The 19,880-nt window shown below is 41.2% G+C and overlaps 1 protein-coding gene across 3 annotated transcripts in view; it reads right to left on the bottom strand.

Annotated features, from left to right (window-relative positions):
• Positions 1–19,880, bottom strand: part of LOC140554843 (kinesin light chain 1-like) — a 34,497-nt gene that overhangs the window by 10,971 nt on the left and 3,646 nt on the right. The window contains exons 1-13 of one of the 3 annotated variants that reach the window (XM_072678252.1): positions 18,671–18,891; positions 13,664–13,931; positions 13,154–13,384; positions 11,957–12,035; positions 11,531–11,759; positions 11,216–11,303; positions 10,552–10,653; positions 9,680–9,853; positions 8,446–8,545; positions 7,112–7,164; positions 6,735–6,802; positions 6,464–6,572; positions 4,843–4,995 (exon numbers count right to left, since the gene is read on the bottom strand). In XM_072678252.1, coding sequence (XP_072534353.1) covers positions 4,843–4,995; positions 6,464–6,572; positions 6,735–6,802; positions 7,112–7,164; positions 8,446–8,545; positions 9,680–9,853; positions 10,552–10,653; positions 11,216–11,303; positions 11,531–11,759; positions 11,957–12,035; positions 13,154–13,384; positions 13,664–13,912 — 1,635 coding nt within the window. In that variant the 5' untranslated portion in view covers positions 13,913–13,931; positions 18,671–18,891. Of the gene's footprint in view, positions 1–4,842; positions 4,996–6,463; positions 6,573–6,734; positions 6,803–7,111; positions 7,165–8,445; positions 8,546–9,679; positions 9,854–10,551; positions 10,654–11,215; positions 11,304–11,530; positions 11,760–11,956; positions 12,036–13,153; positions 13,385–13,663; positions 13,932–18,670; positions 18,892–19,880 lie in introns of those variants that run through there. The other 2 variants (XM_072678251.1, XM_072678253.1) reach the window with 2 other exon arrangements.

Raw genomic sequence — 19,880 nt, 5'->3', positions numbered from 1 at the left:
CAATGACATCTCAGTATCTGCCACTCTGGACTTGGCCCAACATTTACTGCATTAATTAACTCTTGTGAAGCAGACAAGAGACCACTCGCAAAGACTGTGTAAAGGCTCAATTCTTGCATAATGCTGCTTTAAAGAACACTGGCCAACAGCACGTTTCATTACAAAGAATGTATTTGGTCACGTTTCAAGTAAATGGGATGTTTGTTCCTTAATATATACAAAAATGTAGTTTTACTAACACTTCTGAATAACTATTGGCGGGATGGGTCACAAACTCACAGATATTACATTACGTTAAAATACACAATTCTTTTTGAGCATACTGTTATTATCATCAGTGCTTAAAGCAACATTATGTAGAATTTTTGTACCGTAAAATAACTGCCTTAAACTTATTCTAAATGGTACACATGGACAATGACTCACGGATATTATATTATGTATATAAAAAAAGGCAGCCTGCTTTCCCTCGTGTATTAAGAGAAGCAGACAGTGCGCCTGACACGATCAACATAGTCATAACATGGTAACTATGGTAGTTTTTGGTATGGTATGTTTGTATATGCAGGTATTTTTAGCAGGGACATTACGGAGTCCCAACCGGTTAAATTAGCCAGTCAGATCCTAAAAACTAATTTCAGATCTCTATAAAACTAAATGTGTGTAAAATGATTGCAGAGGCTGGCTGTAGAGATTTTGTGTGACCCTGTGGGTCTGCTATTGTTTGACAGTGGAGGTGTGTGGGTGACTCAGCTCTAGCAGCTCTACGCAGTAGGGAGAGTGGAAGCGGGCCAAGCACACACTGCCCTTTTCTCACTAATACACTCTCTGCAGCAAATCTAATTCTTACCAGGAATAGACAGAACTGGTTTGGGCGTGGACGTTATATCACAGCGCAGAGACTCAGGCAGTAGAGTGATGTCTACATGTTACTGTAAGCGTTGCCCTTCCTGCTTGTCTGACTCAGAGCTCCTCTCATTCTCTCTGGGGTGTCGAATACTGCAGTGCTCAATTGCAAAGGCAAGATAAGGATGTCTTATTAACTGTGCAAACTACAACAGGGTACATATGTGTAACTATTATGTTTGACCAAAGCCATTCACTTCATCTATACTAGGATTACTCACTTCTGCTGAGCTCACCTCACCATTCACACAAGCTAGCCTATGCAGAGCTTGCTGCTAATGCTACTTCACTCAATTTAAGAAAGAGCTCAATGACGTCACGGAGAGAGTACAGTCCACCACATCCAGGAGAAGGGATCTTACTTGCTGATTGGTTGTCATGGCAATGTTAAAAACGGCAATAGGACGGATGCAGATGGTTAGTAACACAGAAACCGAGGAACCGATCACGGCTGGATCATGCATAGTTAGATAACGCAAAAGAAAATTAAAAAAATGCTACAGTGCGATCATAGTTATACCAGTTTCATGCAAAAATGAACCAAATGGACAGTTCTACCACAACACCAACCACATACAAAGAACTCCAACAGAGAGATTTGGTGACTAGCATCCTGCCTTCGCTGCTTCGATGTGGCATCAGTAAAGATAAAGAGACGCCAATGCTGCGTTGCCAGATGGATCTGCAACACAGCACACTCAGGATGCAGGGGGTCTGCCTCCCAGAACAACGAGTGCTTTGAGAAACCCTGGCAACTCCCCAGCTTTGCAGTCTGCAGCAGCTGTAGATGTACAGGGCTCTACAGTGACCCCTCACTTGCTCCAGCATGGCTGGACCCTGCGCTCAGTATGTGCGCTCACATTAGCGAATGCCACCTTGCACTAAACACAGTACTAACGGAAACAGCAGACAGCTGGCACCATATGGTAACACACACAAGCACACACACACACTCTAAATGCCATTTGCATGTGCGGCCCTAAATACTTTAATAGCCACATTTATTACGATACTGCGCCCTGCTAGACACTAAACACTAGACAGCATAGCAATAATTGCATTTGCATGATTAAAGACATTATCTAAATAAAATTACAGTGAACGATAAAGGTTATTTCTGGGTTTTTTTTGGGGGGGGGGGTAATAGGAGTTTTATAAAAAAACAAGCAAACAAGCTTCATACACTGCTGGCATGCTTGCAAGTTTTATTTATTCTGAATACAAATGTCTTCTGTATTTCTTCAGTATGATCTGCACTGCGAGGGATACGATCAGAGATACAAAGGTAATCATGCGCCACACAACCAACACAGCCCCGTATCCCACCTTAGAGAAAGACAAAACAGAGAGGACTGAACTCTTATGAGCTCTGGTCAAAGTGCAGAATCTGAAAACTTAGGCTGGGTTTCTTAAACACGCGCCAAGAGTGTACAGCCACAATGTGCTTCATAATGCACTATAGGTGGGATAATGCCTTATTGTATTACTTCTGGGGTCAGTGTTGACATGGTTTTCTCCAGCTATAAACTTCTATATTGAAACATTGGTTCACTACTCAAGCTGGATTAGTTTTAGCAAGGGGGGTCCTGTAAGGTTCCGTAATCTGTAAAGGATTTGACGTACCAATCTGTACAGAATTAAGTATAGGTGCAATACCACCTAATTACCAGAAATATCCTAAAGTGAAACACTACAACAAGAATGTCTGCCTTACATAAGATGTAGCTTAGCAGGCCCACTGAGAATACAGTAACTGTGTCATGTTATTTTGTTTTTAGCAGAATACAATGCCAAAAAGAGGTGTTGTTGCTCATTAGCAGGATTTGCTATTACATTAGCATGAAATCAAGTTGAACAGGACTACTATTACCAAGGGAGTCCTGGCGTCAGCAAAAAAAACTGAAGCCAATTTCCACTGGAATGATCTGGAGGGCTGGCTTTTCTAAAGCCTTCTTAGCACAAATATGAATCCAACATGGGCAAGCGAGCATCACACTGAACACTCTCTCTACCAGTTAGGATCATTTTAATATTAAGATGTTTTTGACAAACCATCAGTGTTGCAGGTTTGCACTGGATTAAAATCACAGATCTGTTTTACAGCACCTCGCCCAGTAAAAACTAACCAACTTATACCCAATATACAACTATTTAAATCTTTAAAAGTAAATCTAACTATATGTATAAACTATACAAATCCCTAAAAACAACAGGAATATGAAGGTCTCTGTGTTGCAAATGCATCCATTTTCCCTTGACTGACCAGCCCAAATGTGTTTTATCAGGGTTGCCAGTGTAGGACAGGGTTGTCAGTGTGAGTATGTCAGCAGCAGTGGTAGCATGGGTTAATGAGCACTGTCAGTGTGGTGCAGCTCACACAGCAGGCCAAACAAACTCCGTGCAAAACACACAATGAGGTGCAGGAATCGACTAGCAGCACATGCAGTGCGGTTTAAAACAAGGCAAGCCTGGGAACAATGCAGAGACAAACTGAGCATCTGAAACACAGCATCTCTCTCTATACTGCAGAAGCCCACACAGCTAAGTAAAAAAGCCTCTACAGGGAGAACAAGCACAGTTTCTACTTACACATATTGGACACATGCTCATTCATTGTTTCTTCCACAATAAAGGTTGTAAATAAAGAGTTTATCCAGCTCTCTACTGTCCAGAGACAGTAGATTTTGGAGATTTTGGAGCACTGCTGTAAAGATCTGATTGCATTCAGCGACAAGAGTATTAGTGAGGTCAGGATGTTGGATGATCACCACCCCACCTCATACCCAACTCATCCCAAAGGTAATGGATGGTGCTCAATCATTTCAGGGAGTGCAGTTCCCCTGCTCTACAGCTTAAAGCTGAAGGCCTTTTACCCCTCTAGCCCATGCCTAGCAATAGGCTTGATGCCAATAGGTTCCTGATTATCTGCTCCAGAGAGTCCTATTCTATTGGAAGTACTACCCTAATGTGACTAAACAAACTATGTGTGCGTATTTGCACTTCACTGTCAGCAATGGGTGCAACCTAAAGTAACTAAATGCGTTAATTACAAGGGGGGATATTTGGAGTGTATCTGCCAAATGTTTCATTGGGAATTATTGCACGTCACATTTTGTATTATTATTTATTTCCAGTATATTAAAGCACATTAACAGTAACTGTACATTAAAGACACCGAAATGTGTTCTGTGGTCTGTAGAGGATGTATTAACTTATTTTCAATGAATTTGCTTGTATTCTCTGAAGGGTTATGAATAAGCAGATTTCTGTTAACAGTGGGTTCTGCAAGAACTTGTGTGTTTTTCCACAGATGCCCAGAATGCTCTAGTAACATCTAACAAAGCACTAATGTAGACAAGCAATGCACTCATGGTTCAGGCAAAAACTAAAAGAAATAAGACAACAGCAGCAAAACAGCTATGGTTGAACAGTGATACAATATGCCAGGACACTCAATCAGCTTTTTCTATAGAAATATTAGCAGGCAGTTCAAAAGGACAGAGCAGCCCCACTTGAATAGACTGGACGGGCACTAGAATATCATATATTCCAATCATAAAATGACACTAATGCTTAGTGGAAGTTAAAGGACAAATTCAGTTATCTCTGTAGTGTTAAGGTATTAAAAAGGTTTCATTTTCACGTCCATTCTTGGCACCGTTTGAAAGTTCTACATAAACGGCCCTGCAGTTCAATAAGCTTATCACCATATGGTGAGGACTATCAGATGCGCTGCTGCACTGTTGATGGGGAAAATGTGACGGTCTTAATTTCCAGCATCAGAGTAAAGTCCTATTATTGCTCCTTCTCATAATTCCTCTGGTTGCTTGGTGAGCAGACCAGCACATGGCTGTTATGGAGAAAAAGAGGGGCTGCTCTGTTGAGTTTTGAATGCCATTGTTCTATGACTGGATGATGAAGTGGCTATGTACTTACCCCGCTCCACTCTATGCCCATACTCACTTCCTCTCCAGCTTCTGAGCCACTTTCGTACTTAACGCTGGACATGCTGTCTCTGCTCCTCCTTCGCTCTCCATCACCCTCTTTCAGGATCTCAACAACACGTGTCTGGTTGATTGGATCAATCCCCTACGAGAGAGACAAACGCGCGCGCGCACACACACACACACACACACACACACACACACACACACACACACACACACACACACACAAAAAAGGCTGAGTACCATCAAGCAAACAGTTCTTGCTCATAAAATTTCTATTCTAGAGGTAATTTCAGAAGCTGTGTGAGATGCAATTGCTATTTGAATCAGATGTGGAACCATGGAGGGAATGAATCAATAGTGTTTTTACTACAGAGGGAGGAGGTTGATGGATAATGAAGAGCTTATGACCATTTTTTTTAAATAAATTGACTTACTGAGTTGCTCTGGCATCCAAAGCAAGCAAAAGAAGAAAGTTAAATAAAAAAATTTTAAAAAAAGAAGAAGAAGAAGAAGAAGAAGAAGGATCAGCACAACCTGTTTCCCCCCACAGTCAATTTTCAGACACTGTACTATGAACCATCTCAACAGCGTACTTGACATCAAACAAAACTCAGAAATTTAGACAACTTTCCTAATATACAATGCCAATCAATAAAAACCCTACAGTTGCGAGAAATATTTTGGGCACGCCTAGTAAAAATGTATTACTGTGAATTATTAAGCATGTAGATGTTCTCTAAAAGGCATTGTTAACAATGAAAGATTTTACATTGTTTTGTCTTATGCAAAATCTCAATTAGTCATTAAATCATTCCAACAATAAGCAGTCATGGGCTCCTCCAAGCAGTCGTATGGCATTCTGGAAATAATTTTAAAAAATAATTGATGCCCACAAAGCAGGGGAGGGCTATAAGAAGATGACCAAGGATTTGCAGTCTGCCTCAGTTCATAATGTAATTTAAAAAAAATGGCACTAACAGGAACGGTAGAGGTCAAGCTAAGGTCAGGAACTTTCAGAGAGGACTGCTCTAAGAATTGCATGAAAGGCAAATCAATACCCCTGTTGGACTGCAAAATGCACCAGGGTGCATTAATCAATCAAATCAATCAATCAATCAAGTTTAGAGCTCGTGTTGTAGCCAATGGCATGGGGAACATTTCACATGTAGAGAAAATAATGGATTCAATTCGATTCTGGAAGCAAATATGAACAAAGGATGGTTACACCCCAAAAATTCACAGTGAACCATCTTGAGAACAATCTTGAAAATCTGTGAATGGACATCAAAAAGCATGGCAAGTGCCTGTGCATTTAAGATGGCCCAAAAATGACCCAGAACCAGAAGGTTTTTGCAAAGAATGAGCAAAAAAAATCTACTTGCTAAACAGGGTGCTGCAAAATACTGACCATGCAAGGGGGGGGGGCTTGTTTAGCTATTCAAAAGAAACAGGGGATTTTGACCAGGGGTGCTCAAAAATTTGCATGCCACTGTATACGATTATGTAATTACGCCACTAATAAAAATGACATTAATAATTCTTCTGAGGGTAGAAATCTCTCCACATTAGGTCTGTGTAACATTCTGTTGAATTAGTAGGAGACTAACCTGCTTGCGGGATCTCATGGCACACTCCTCCAGTGTCTCTGCTGCCTCCATCTTACCCTGACGACGATACAGAGCACCCAGATTCCTCAGAGTGGTGTTCACAGTTGGGCTGAGGAAGACAAACATTAGTTATTTATTTTAAAAGAAAAGCAGAGGCATATAAATTACATACATTTCGTAGGTAAACTGCTAACATCATTAAAAAGCAGTTTTAAGTGTCTTCTCAAATATTCCATTTAACACCGTGTGTGATTAAGTGTGCACATAGTACCTGTTGACTTTGCAGGCCTTGTACCAGCCACCGTACTCTCCATATGGGGTGTTGTCTCTGTGCTTGCCCTGGAAGTAAACCAGACCACAAAAGACGTGTGTGTGGGTGTGTGGGAAAGCATCGGAGACAACTAAAAATACTCCAGTTATTTAGACAAGTTTCTGTACGTTTTAAAAACCCTTATTTATGCAGTTTTCTGACAGTCTAAACTGAAAAAGTGGAATCTGGTCTGTACTTATGTTGTTCTTGGGATTTAGGATTTATTATTATACATTTTTTATATATTTTTTTTCTCTCTACTAATATTATCCTGACTGTGTGGAGTTTGGTCTGCTAAGAAATATAAACAAATACACACATACTAAAACAAAACCCACCTTGCTCATCTCCTCCCTCTCTTCAGCATGCATCCAGATCGGCTTGTTCTCAGCTGTTGATAAAGACAAAAGGTGAGTCCTCAGCATATCAAATTTACCAAAGTGCTCTGGGAGAGCTAATTCTGGATAATCTTGTTTGTAAAGGATTTCGGTTAAGTGTACCAGAAATAGTAAATGTGCCCTTTATTATGCCCAGAAGCCTCACAGCAACTTTCTTACACAGTAAATCAGTGTTTTGTTTCTAAACACAAAAGGTACAATAACGTATGCACACCAATTTGATTTTCTCCCCTAACTCTAAAGCCTAGCAGAGAGAATATAATCAAATCACTTTAAATGTCAAATATGATCTAATTAAATGTCAAAGCATTTCTCTCAAAAATGCAAATGACTCTTTATGCAAACTTAAGCACAATTGTGGCGCCAGCATTAGGCAGTTTGATACACAGAACATTTGGTAAAACACTTTAACCCTTTATGTTAAGTGACTTATTTCACCCTAGGGATTTTTAAACACATGCAAAGCAATGCAAACTATAACTTCAGTATTTCACAAGTTATAAAGTTAAAAATTAAAAATAAAATACATGAAGTGACATAAAAAAGGTTCTAGAAACATGAACAAACAATATGTAGTCCCATTGCTAACAAATCAAACTAACCAGATCTGGAGAGAAAGCAAAAACAATGCTAAATGACAAACAATGATTGCTAACAATCATTCAGTATTAAAATGACACCAGAAGCTTTATTTATTCCAATAAACAAGTTTAATCAGAGAAGCTCAGGATGTTCTGAATGTTACATCCTCAGCTGACTGGATGTGTGTAGAGGTTTTTTGCGTTTAGTAAGCTGTCCATTTTTTTTTTTAACTGTGTCCATCGCTGGCCTTGTTCACTGCTTTTATAAAAAAGGTGAGGAGGAACAAAGGCAGATTAGAGAGAGATTTAATCAGAAGGAGGAAAAAAAAGAAAAGAAAGAAATTGAGGAGAACAAGACAACAGTAATCCATTATTGTTCATTCTACTGAGTAACATAACTATCAGTTACTTTAATTTAATTTAGAATAATTTCTCGAAGCCACTGTTTCCCTGGTCCTGGAATACCCCACAACCATCTCAATGTAGTGATTTCTCCCGAAACACTCAATTCTTAAGATAATTAAGAAGTATTTTCTTAAAATAAATAAATAAATACTAAAAAAAATACTAATACTAAAAAACGCTAAAGTACTAATCCAGGACCAATACTGGGAAACATATGTTCAAGCTGGTCAGTACAGTATTCCGATCATGCAAAAGGCTTATAATAATGTATTATCATAATAATCTTACCATCGACTGAACCAAATTCTTTCTCATGGGCACGGGTGAGAATCTCTTTGTACAGAACTTCAGCCTCCTTGTATTTTCCTTGTTTGAGAAAGCATGAAGCCTATGGAGAAAAAAAGAGCAAGTCAGAGTTAGTACACAGATTTTACTACAACATACTGAAGGTCATTCAATAACAGCATGAATGCTGGGACTGTGAGCAATGGTTATATGTTTGCTTTCCTGACATTCTGCACTGCTTAGTTTCAATAAACCTGCTTCAGTGCTCCTGATAAAGCTGCTGCTGCTCTGACTCACACCCACACAACATGCGTGTGACCGTTGGAATAGCTTGCTGTGAGACTTCTCAATAAGGTGAGAACAAAGACAAATAAAGGAACTAGTGGCCTTGAGCATGGCTCTGGATTCAGGAACATATTGCCTTTCATACACAGCTTTTACTCTAAACTTGATACAGGGTCAAATTAATTCAGTGAACGTATTGGAGTTGTATTGACTGCCACAACAACTAACTGAACTCAGTGGAAGTCATTGAATTGGCTCCAGAGAAGTTACTAGCTTAAAAACGCAGCACAAGTTTACCAAAGCAACAGAGCTCATGACAGTACATGAAGTGCATTCGTCCTGTAATAAAGACGGCTATTCAAGGGAGTGTGTGAGCATTTCGATTTACACAAGCGTTAATAGCACACAGGCTAGACCTGTGTAGTGACAGGAATCTGGTGATGCAATATGCCTCATGATAGAGGGGTTACAATTAAAATGTATTGAAATATACTGCTTTATATTAAATACAATTCTAGAAAAACGGTGACAGTATATTAAGACAAACAATACACATCACGCCACCAGCGGGTTCTAAAGACAGAGTAAACACTGCTAGTTAGCAGTCAGGGTTTAAACACAACACAAAGAAACACAGTCTCCCTCCAATTTCTGCATGTAAACTATTCATTAAAATCAATACTGTGTTTTTGAGAATCAATACAGTATTTTAAAACATATCACAATATTTTTGACATTCTGATATTTTCTAATACAGGCCAGCAATCATGCATAGTCTACTGAACTAAAACTCCATCTGATGCCTGCTACACTACATTTTATAGAGCATGTCTTAACAAAGCTTATGTCAGTCTGATATGGGTGTGACCTCCAGTAGCAACACAGCGCTATAATAACCCTGAGAGATTACTTCAACATGAATTAAGGAAAATGGTACTACTACACAACTCACCAGATTGTTCTTGGTTTTGGCAACGTTGGGGTCGTCCGGGCCCAGTCTGCGTTCGTAAATCTCCAAAGCCCTGCAGTAGTAGTACTCCACCTCCTCATACTTGCCCTGGTTCTGACACAGCAAGGCCAGGTTATTCAGCTGCTTAGCCACATCTGGATGGTCCTTGCCAAGCACCTTAAATAGAAAGAAAATAGCAAAACCCTTTATATGAATCAGCAAATGATTCTACAGTATTAACCATGTAATAAACATGAGCATAATCATTTATATGCATAAGCGTGTTTTTATATTTCCTTTGCATATTAAATGATTTTAAAAGCCTGCTGTTTAAATCTCTCAATTTTAATGTATGTGTGTTTGATTGTACTGAGACAGAGCAAGAAGAAGTGTGCAAGTCTCTGAATGTTTCTGAGACAAGGGCTCTCTACGTGCTTCTTTCTTTCCCCATCCTTCTGCTCACTCCAGCAGCAGGCAGGTTAATGTGAGTGGGTGTAAGATTTCTGCTGTTTGCTCAGCATCAACATGATCTCATAAAAGCTGAATCAATATGAGTGGCTGCTGTACAGCTCTCTCAGCCCCTGAGCAATCTCACTCACAGCTCCAGGTTCTTACGCTTCTATTTGTTTCACCATGTCAACATTTTGTAGCGAAAAAAGGAGCATCATGAATTTATTAGACAATTAAGCCCGCCCCCCCCCAAATTCCTCCCCCAAAGACACCGAAATGGCATTCACAGAAGGAATCATGTGCTAATGTTTTATTTTTAATTCAAATAACACAGTACAATTAATGTTTTCGCAAAATAAATGACTGTATGCCTGTAAAACAGACTATGCATATCATAAGAACATCCTTTGCGAGCGTGTCTGTACCTTCTCTCTGATCTCCAGGGCTCTCTTGCACAGTGGTTCAGCCTCCTTATATTTTCCTCTTTTCCCATACAGCACAGCCAGGTTATTCAAAGTGGCAGCCACCTGCAGCATAACACCCATGAAATCAGATTGGATGGAGCCACATGTATGACAAGTGGAATAAATCACTGCCATGCTGGTTAAACATGGTCCAGCTGCACAGACTTAAAGAAATCTGATACAGTAGTGTTCAAATGCAGGGAGCTAAATAATACCTGAAATATAATACTTACAAATGCAGATGCACTTTCATGAGACTGAGATCAATACAGGAAATCTATTAATCGTGACTAGTATTTCCTTACTGGATCATTAGCAAGCAGCTTTCAATATGGGCAGGCTGCACAGAGAAATTACTTTTACCGTCACCAATTTCAAAGGAATAAGTTTGACCAAACACAAGCATAATATTATTTTCACAGTCTAAAGGAATCTCAAGGTAGAGGCAGCTTTGCAGAGTAGTAGAAAAGTACCAGACTCAATTTAAATTCAATCAAAAGATTGCACATCCAATTTCACATTCCTTTAATTCCTTTAAAATCGGCTTGAAAAAAATAAATAAATAAAATACTGCGTGAACTGCAACCTGTATACTGAAAGGTATAGCAGTCTGCAAGAAACCTACAGCAGGATGGTCTTTGCCCAGAGTCTTCTCCCTGATGGACAGAGCATCGTTGAGCAGGTGTGCTGCCTCTTTGTATTTGTTCTGATCCCTGAGAGACAGACAGACAGGAAATTACATTGGTTACTTACTTGCTGGTACTGGAAAAGCAAGTGAACTGTTAAGTGATTAAAAAAAAAAAAAAAAAAAACACAGCTCAAAAAAAGGGAATATAAGAAAGAGCAAACCCTCAAACACAGTAAAAGTAACGAATATGCACTGAAGCCCATTTTCAAACGTGAATGACTGAGATGAAAGTCCTAGTTCAGTGGCACAGACCTGTACACCAGAGCAAGGATGTTGAGCATGGTGGCAACGTCAGGGTGGTCATGGCCCGAGGTTTTCTCCAGGTCCTCCAGAGCCTGCTTGCAAAGCGGCACAGCCACTTCATAGCGACCCTGGGAGGCATACTGGATCACTAAATTGTGAAGGGTTCGGAGGCGGGCTGGTATCTCATAGCCACCCTGCTGCGCCGCAGCTACAGCTGCACTGTTGTGCTGGTGCTGCACTGCAGGGGATAAGAGATATACACGACTCAGTCTGAAGAACCACAAACAGCAAAGCTCTAGCTGAAAACCATACACTTTCAAACTGCTCCTCCTCTAGGCTTTTACACACAAAAAGAGCCAATGACTTAATGCATTATTTCACTTGCCAATGTAATTATCAAGGTCTTTAAATAGACTACTAGAGTTGTTCATTTACTTCCTTGGGTATGTTCCTCTTCATCATTAGGGAAGAGATCATCCAGAGAGTCCTTAGGTGGTTCACCATCTTTTTCCTCCTGAAGCAGCAAAAAGTAAGAAAAAACAATTCTGATCAATTAAGCTGTCTGTCCAGAATCAAGAAAAGGCTTCTCATCTGAGGGCTTATTCAGCTGGACCGTATAACTGGAATTGTATAAACAATCCCCAGTAAGCAGTACACCTGATTAAAAGCAAAATAAAAACTGTCCGTCATTCAATAACGCAACCTTTCCTGCTAGAGACATGTTATGACAGGTGTGGCCAATTACATCCAAACTTGTTTTGACAGTGTGCCATAAAAATGGTCACACAGGATCTTTAACAGTTTTAGACGCTGTCAGATGTTGAGTTATAAAAACAAAAGGAAACTTGCACAGAAAAAAAACCCAAACAAACACAGAATATGCATTAATTAGACAGAGTAGACAGATTCAGGAATCTCTAAATACTGAATTATTTCTTATTACTGCTTCCATTTCATATTTATTTGACATTTGTGAGAGGCTATACAAAATGCCACATTTCAAAAGGAGATTTGCTTTGGCAGCTTCTTACAGACTTTAAAATGGCAAAGCAAAGCTAAAAGGCTTTAAAACAGGCGCAGCAGGGAGATCTGGCCCAGAAAATTGCCCCTAGAGGCTCTACTTCTATCAAAGCCCAGTGCTGAGGTCAGCAGCTCGCATTGCTCAGCTCCCTTGCAGCATGAATAAAGCAAAGTAAGGACACAGGAGCTTGATAACTTAATCTATTGCAATCTACCCAAGTGAGTGCCAGAAAAACAGTAATATTTTTTTCAACCACTCCCTATAAAAAGCTTCTAGTGGATTTGTAAACCTTGTGCTTGTGCTGGCATGTTCACCATTTCATTGACTGCAGTTTCATTCACAACGTCGCCCCCCCTCACCCTCACCCCCACCCCCCCCGGCCCCAACATTGATACCCAACATTGTTTACAATGGATTGGCATGGGAGGTGAAACTCCAGTTTAACAAAAGAAAAAGAGAAAGAAAGAAAGGGGTGGCAAAACACAAGAAAACAACCAAAGGTACCATCCAGCCTGATTCTGCACAAATAATTTGGAAATGAAGCCAGTAAGAACAAGCATGTTCTCACCCACACAAACACAACACAGTAATAAGGCATTTATTTAACTTACAGAGGGCGAGACATCTTCATCATATTTCTTCAGCTGATTCATGAACTCCAGGTGCTTTTTCTCTTCTTCCAGCTGGGCCACACTCTGTTCACTTTTCTGCAGCTTCTGCTGTGTGTTAGCCAACTCATCCCTCAGCCACTGGTTCTCCTGGCACAGCCGCCGCACCTGGGCCCGCAACTTCTGTTTCTCAGACTCTACCGCATTTAGATGGTTAGACAGGGCCATCATGACCTGCACACAGCCACACACAGACAAAAGTGGAGACAGCAGGGTTAAGAGAAAGATTTAAAAATGTAGGAAGTGAGAGACAAGAGTTTAGGATGGCTGACTAGTCTGACTAAAAATTTTCCAGAGGCAAGTTCCTCATTTTATCTTTAGTGTTTTGCCACTAGTTGTAGTAGAACATGTTTTTAGTTCTAACAGAGACATGTTTGAATAGACTGCTCTTTTTTGTTACCAAACAAAGATTCTTGAGTCCTAATTTTCACCACGTCCAAACCACAAACTGACCTGTGCCTCCCCTAGACCCAACTCGATCATCTCCACGGATTTGCGGAGTAGGTTGGACTTCTCGTGCACGAGGTTGGCCTCCTCATCCTTCTTGAGGCACTTGATGGTCTCGAGCAGGCTGTGCAGAATGGAGTTGTGCTCACTCTTCAGTGCCTCCAGGCCCTGGATCACCAGCTTAGTGTTGGAGATGATCTCCTCCTGCGACAGCTTCTCCAGTTTCTCTTCGCGAGGATACACCATTGTGGACATCTTTTTCCAGAGGGCTCACCTGAGGGGGCATGGACATGAGAGAGAGAGGAGTTGACATCAATCAGAAAGCCGGTTATTTGAAAAAGCTGAGGAGATTAAAGCATGCCTAAAGCCTTGTGAAATAAAGGTCACATTCGATTTGATTACTCTACTGAAATGTTATGATTCATCTGCTGAAAAATCCAAAAGACATGCAGGCATGACTGGTAGATTAATTGGCCCTTGATGCCTCTGACATAACTCATTCCCAATGAATCCTCCACGCTCATAATGTGGCCTCAATTAACTAATAACGCAGTCTAAAAACCTATATTTGGAGTGACAGTAATAGAATAAGTGCAGCAGCAACTTTTGACCTCCTTTTGAGCCCTGTGGAAAAGCTGACACAGATCACCAAAAAAAAAAAAATAATTACAAGATACAAACTCACCAAGAGAATATAAGCTAATTTATTAATAATTTATCACTACTAAATTCAGAAAAAAGCCATAGTCATCCGGACAAATGATGCCATCCTCACAGCATTTTTCTCTGACTGAGGCAACTGCCAAAAAGTAGGCTAGCTCTAAATTATATGCTGTTACGAGTGTACTTCTGTTACTCTAAGCACAAAATATTTGCCTGCAGTGTTGCTCAGCTGCTGCTGATGAGCATGTGTAGGCAGGGTTGGGCCGCAGGGATTTACACATAGGCAAAGACTATTTAAGGTCGTAGTGCTGTAGAACCTTACACAGGTACAATATTCAGACAAGCACAGTTTAAACAATCATCATACCAAAGCTTGCAGTAGCGTTTAGTGTCCAGCTCAATACTGACAATATGAAATTCCAACACCAGCTGAAAATGTACAGAAAACAGATTGAAGTCTAAATAGACAACACTACAACATCAAGCCATTAGCCAAAACCCCTTCATACGCAGCACTTTAGGCAGCAGAAAAGAACCCATTTAATAAACACAAGACTTGGTGTTCAGCTTTCCTGAAGACAGAATAATAAATGATAATACCACCTACTGACGCCAAGCCATTTTCCTTTATACCCCACAACCACACAATCGTGCTCAGTCTCGAAGCAGATTAGAATTGACAGGGCCGTAAGGGGAAAATAAGAGCAGGTTTCAACAAATAGCACCAGCTGAGGACCATCTGCCTTCAGACACATTCACTCCCTGCACATTTCAATAAAGCTACAGCATGATCCACTCCTTCTCTCTGCTCGGATTTATGACTATGCCACACCCTTCCACAGATGCAGCTCTCTCCACCAACAAAATCACTGTCACGGAGACCCGGGAGCAGGGCCATGAACAAAACAGAGGAACCGTGACAAGTCACACCCCTGTCTGTTCAACAGCAGGAGAGGGCAGTCACTTGTGTGATCCCTGCATAGCTTAAAAGTATCACACCCTTTGTGGTGGCAGTCAATGTCAATCCAGACCCTGGCAGCACAGAGGCAGCGTTACTGAGAGTAATGCCAGCATAAAGCAGCAAAAGACTGTTGCATATCATCACGCTGCTTGATGGTGGGTTGAGTTCCCTGCCAGCGGGATGCTTGCTCTTTTTAATTGGCACATCAAGTGCACTGTTGCAAAGAACATCTCCCCGCTCATAATGAGCCCACTCAAACTACTGTCACACACATCATTACCAACTCTGTTGGTAACTGAACAGTTCTTTGACTTTTACCATACAAACATGACTACAGGCTCCTGCTTAGGGGAACAATAGCATGTTTGCTGCTGTAGTACTGTTTCAAATATGTTAAACGGCAATGCCATTTCACAATACATTTATTTACACTGAATATTCTTAACAATTCTCACAGGAAATCTCTCTTTCAAACATGTACCACAACATAATTTAAGTGATCAAGGTTACATTTTTGTTCTATTGGTTTCATTTTCCCTAGTATCCAAGGAGCTTCAAGTCTATACTTGACACGATCCAACACAAGATATCGGAGTAACTATTAGGCTACTTTTTTTACATCACTGGGTGCGTGCGTGCGCAGCCAGGGGGCAAAAGCACTTAGCCGGAAACATAGCCGGTCAGTAGATTGTAGATTGTCAGCTGCTATAATCAACATAGACTTTACACTGTTCATGAAATCATGTTGACTTGATAAAATACAGTATTGGCTGTTGGAGCTTAATTTTGGATCATCTACTATGATTTTTGGCAAAGTGATGTGATGCCCTCTGAAGATTAAACATTTTCCATCCATCTTCGCTGCGGTTGCTGTAGTTTACTGCACAACCACTCCTTGTCATTTTTGCTCCCTAGCAAAAAGGCTGCTGCTTTCTGCTACTTTCTGCCCCCTGGTTGCTCCAGATGCACAGAAACCCATCTATTACACCAAAAGACAAAAATAACTTTCTGTGAATGTGAAGATCTGTCCGTCGTTACCCTTTACTTTTTCATTCGGATCGTTCACAGTTCTTCAGGGATCCTCTTCAAGTTCACCCAGAACATCCACAAACAGCCATCAACGTACACGACCACAGTAGTCCAAACACACTTAGTAAGCTACCCTACAATTGCTAGACTGTTTGAGGCTATATTAAACCAACATAAGCCTGTAGCTCAGAAGGAGATGCACTTCAAGGTGTGTATAGACTGAGAAATGACGTTGCCATGCTGGAATAAACTCCAGGCATAATGCAGAGCTCATTCAGGAAGGAACAGACTCACAGATAAACATCTCCTTCAGCTACAGCTCTCAGTCAGGGGGAAGGAACAGATGAGCACTCATCTGCTATGAGCAAGGGAGGAGGCTTCTGTTGCTTTGATGAATAAGAAGAGGCTTGTACAGTTAGACGTGGCAATTTCTTGTGAACTTTTTTTTTTGTGCACTCACACAGGGTCTTATTAGTGAGTCTTTAAAAATGATGCAGTGTGCTCACTGTGAAGCCATAAGTCTGCCAAAAAGCAGCAATCAGGTAGCAGAGACACTGATTTAAAGGAAGATGTGAGCCCCATGAAACAAACCCTCAGACAGAGAGGAGAGAACATACTGCTGAAGTTTCAAAATGAATGAAATGTGCGGTTGGTGTAACGTAGTGGGTAACGACACCTCTTTTCCTGTGGCAGACTAGGGTTTTATTTTCTGGACAAACACAACAAAAACAGCCCTTCAGCAAGACTCTACAACGCTACATTTTGACATTCGGCCTACCTGTGTTACATAATTCAAATGCAGGTCTCCCTAGATAAGAGCATCAGTTAAAAGCCATAAATGGAAAATATAATATAATAAGTAGGTCTGCTCTTCCCAACAGGATCAGAAAAGAAACTGGCCAAGTCAAACCCTGGGAAAAATATTAACAGAAGAATGCACCTTTACTGTACATCATTAACTACGGTCCAAGTTAAACATGTATCTACATAGAGCAAACTGTGTTCAGAACAAGGTCCAGTAAAGCATTGTGTTTAGTAGGCTTATTTGTTTAATAAATATACTGTGAAAATAAAAAGCTAAATATTTGGATGTGGGTAGGAACACACTCAGCATTTGAAAGTAAGGTAACTGGTGGCATAAAATATTCATCACAAAAAGTGATCCAGAAACCCAAAGGTGATCTCTCTTAGAATGAGCAATTCAGTTATGTGGCCTAAATACTGTGTTTAACATGCCAGTCATGGAAAACACATCATATAAACATAACATGCCGTTAATTCATTCAGAATACAGATAAAGCAAAAACAGTCCCAGTGAAGCCTTGTGCAGATCTACCCTTGGCATTGAAAACGTGACTTTTAGAGTCCTCAAAAAGACTTCTTAACTGGATGGAAATTCTTCTAGTGTACACAGGGGATGTTTACATAAACCACACCATCCACCTTATCTGCAACATGCATACCTGAATTCTGAGAGTCAAGTGCCTCAGGTGTCTAACAAGGCATCAAAGACCGTTTTCCACAGCCGGGTAAAATAAGCCCTCTCCATGATCAAAGGCGGTTGTGAATCTGACGGGTACTGCAACTGGGTCCTGCCACTCGCTGAGCTTTGAGCAGCGGCGCGCTAAGGAGGCTTAGTGTCAACACAAACAAAAGGATGGGCTCCTAACAGTAGCCATCTCAAACACTTAACCCAGCGGATACGACCATTTTACTGATCGTGGAGCTATTGCTTGCTTATATCTGGTTCTGAAGGTCAGACAGGGGAATGGAGAAAACATCTACATGGCAGCAATGGAGAAAGAGGAGCATGGTCAAATATTCAGCACAATTAATTAAACACATCTGTTTACAGCTGACCTGAGGCACAAAAACAAACTCAACTTGTTAATGCAGAAGAATGCTCATATCCTCAGGTATATCTGGAGATCCTATGTCAAACCTACAGATTTACAAAGCCTCTCTTTTCTTTTGTTTCAGAGATGAATCTGCAAGCGAACGAAACAAGGACACATCGTCAAAACAAAGAGAAATCCTGCAGGGTTTAAAGAGCCCAAATGAATCAAAGGCAAAGGCAATCTGATAAAAGGAAAAACTCCTGACGTCCCCACTGCAAAACTTCACAGACATCCTCACACAGAGGGAAACCCGACATCATTTCCAAAGCCTTATAAAACAACTCAGGAAAGAAACCTCAAAGTACCTCAAAATAACCCAGCAGTTCCTATGTTGCCTTTTAAAAATGAAAAGCTAATTTAAATAGTGCATTAGGCCTGAGGTTTCCTCCAAAACTCTAGCGTCACTCAGAGTGGTTGTTTAGTGGCGATAGCAGTGGAAAGCAGTGCTAATGAGCAGCCTACCTCAGCGTCAGCAGCAGCTCCTCATAGCCAAGCAGCGTAGCACGTTGGTGAAACAATGACTCAGACGCGACAAAACACACCCTAGACCTGTTACCGTAGCAACAATATCCACCGGCAGGGCTAATCCGAACAGCAGCCTCCGTCTGATCTAGGACTGAATCTTGAGACCCGTGGTATGAAAGCAGGGCTGTGCGTGTTGTGGAAAGCAGGAGTATGACCTTCTCACAGCCTGTCTCAGCATCACAGAGTCATCAGGGAGCCCCACCCTCTGAGCAGGGAGAGGGGGAGGGGAGTAAGAGGGAGTGAGGGATGGAGGGAAGGAGGCTGTTCTCAGACCCAGAGCTACTGCAGAATCAAAGAACAACGTAAAGCAGCCCATGCTTGTCCCAACATGCACTCTGAGAAGTAGCCTTTGTGTGCAAACATTGCACACGTGTACATTAACCCACAGCCACCTGTAGTATACACATTGGTACGGAACTGCTGTATTAGGCTCAATGGTGGGTTTTATTGGGTTTTACTCTACACAGCATGCCTTTTATTTAGTTAAACTGTACTTCATGCTGTTTTTGTTGTTGTTCCCTTCATTTTGAAATTTAAAGCAGAATACGAACCACTTCACGGTACATTAGCCTAACCCCTCATTTCCATCAGCACCACCCACCAACTAAAAACACCTTCAGGGCTGGACTCCCTGCCAAGGCAAAGTACTGCACTCAGCTAAACCTTCTGTTGCAAATGCAGTCATGTTGCAGCAAAAGAAAAAAAAACTATCTACAGAGCTCTGACTCTGGAGATCTCAGTCCTGATTTTTCTTTGCGGCTAAACATAATGCAAAGTCCTCAAGCTCTCCTCGTCCCCTAACAAACCCTTAACGTATGCAGGAGTTACAGCAGTAACCAGAGAGCAGAAGAGCGCCTGAGTGATTACGCAAGAGGAAAGAAGTCATAGCTGAAGCGAAATGTGCCTAGGAAAGATACAAGCTGGCGATGGCATGGGCCAGAGGCTGCATCCTCAGCTGTTTTGGGTTTCAGCAGCCAGAGAAGAAAAGCCCAACCTTATTTACTGAATCATTCAGCATCACCCCTCCCTCCCTCCTTCCTCACTTTGGTGCTTAATGACCCCTCTGACCCCTGGTCCTGAGGGTGATACAATCACCCCTCCGGGCAGCCTTTCTTCTTTCACTGACTCCTCCCTGCTCTGGCCAGCA

Source organism: Salminus brasiliensis, chromosome 4, assembly GCF_030463535.1.
Source record: "Salminus brasiliensis chromosome 4, fSalBra1.hap2, whole genome shotgun sequence".
NCBI classification, from domain to species: Eukaryota; Metazoa; Chordata; class Actinopteri; order Characiformes; family Bryconidae; genus Salminus; species Salminus brasiliensis.
This window is presented reverse-complemented; position numbering and strand designations above follow the sequence as displayed.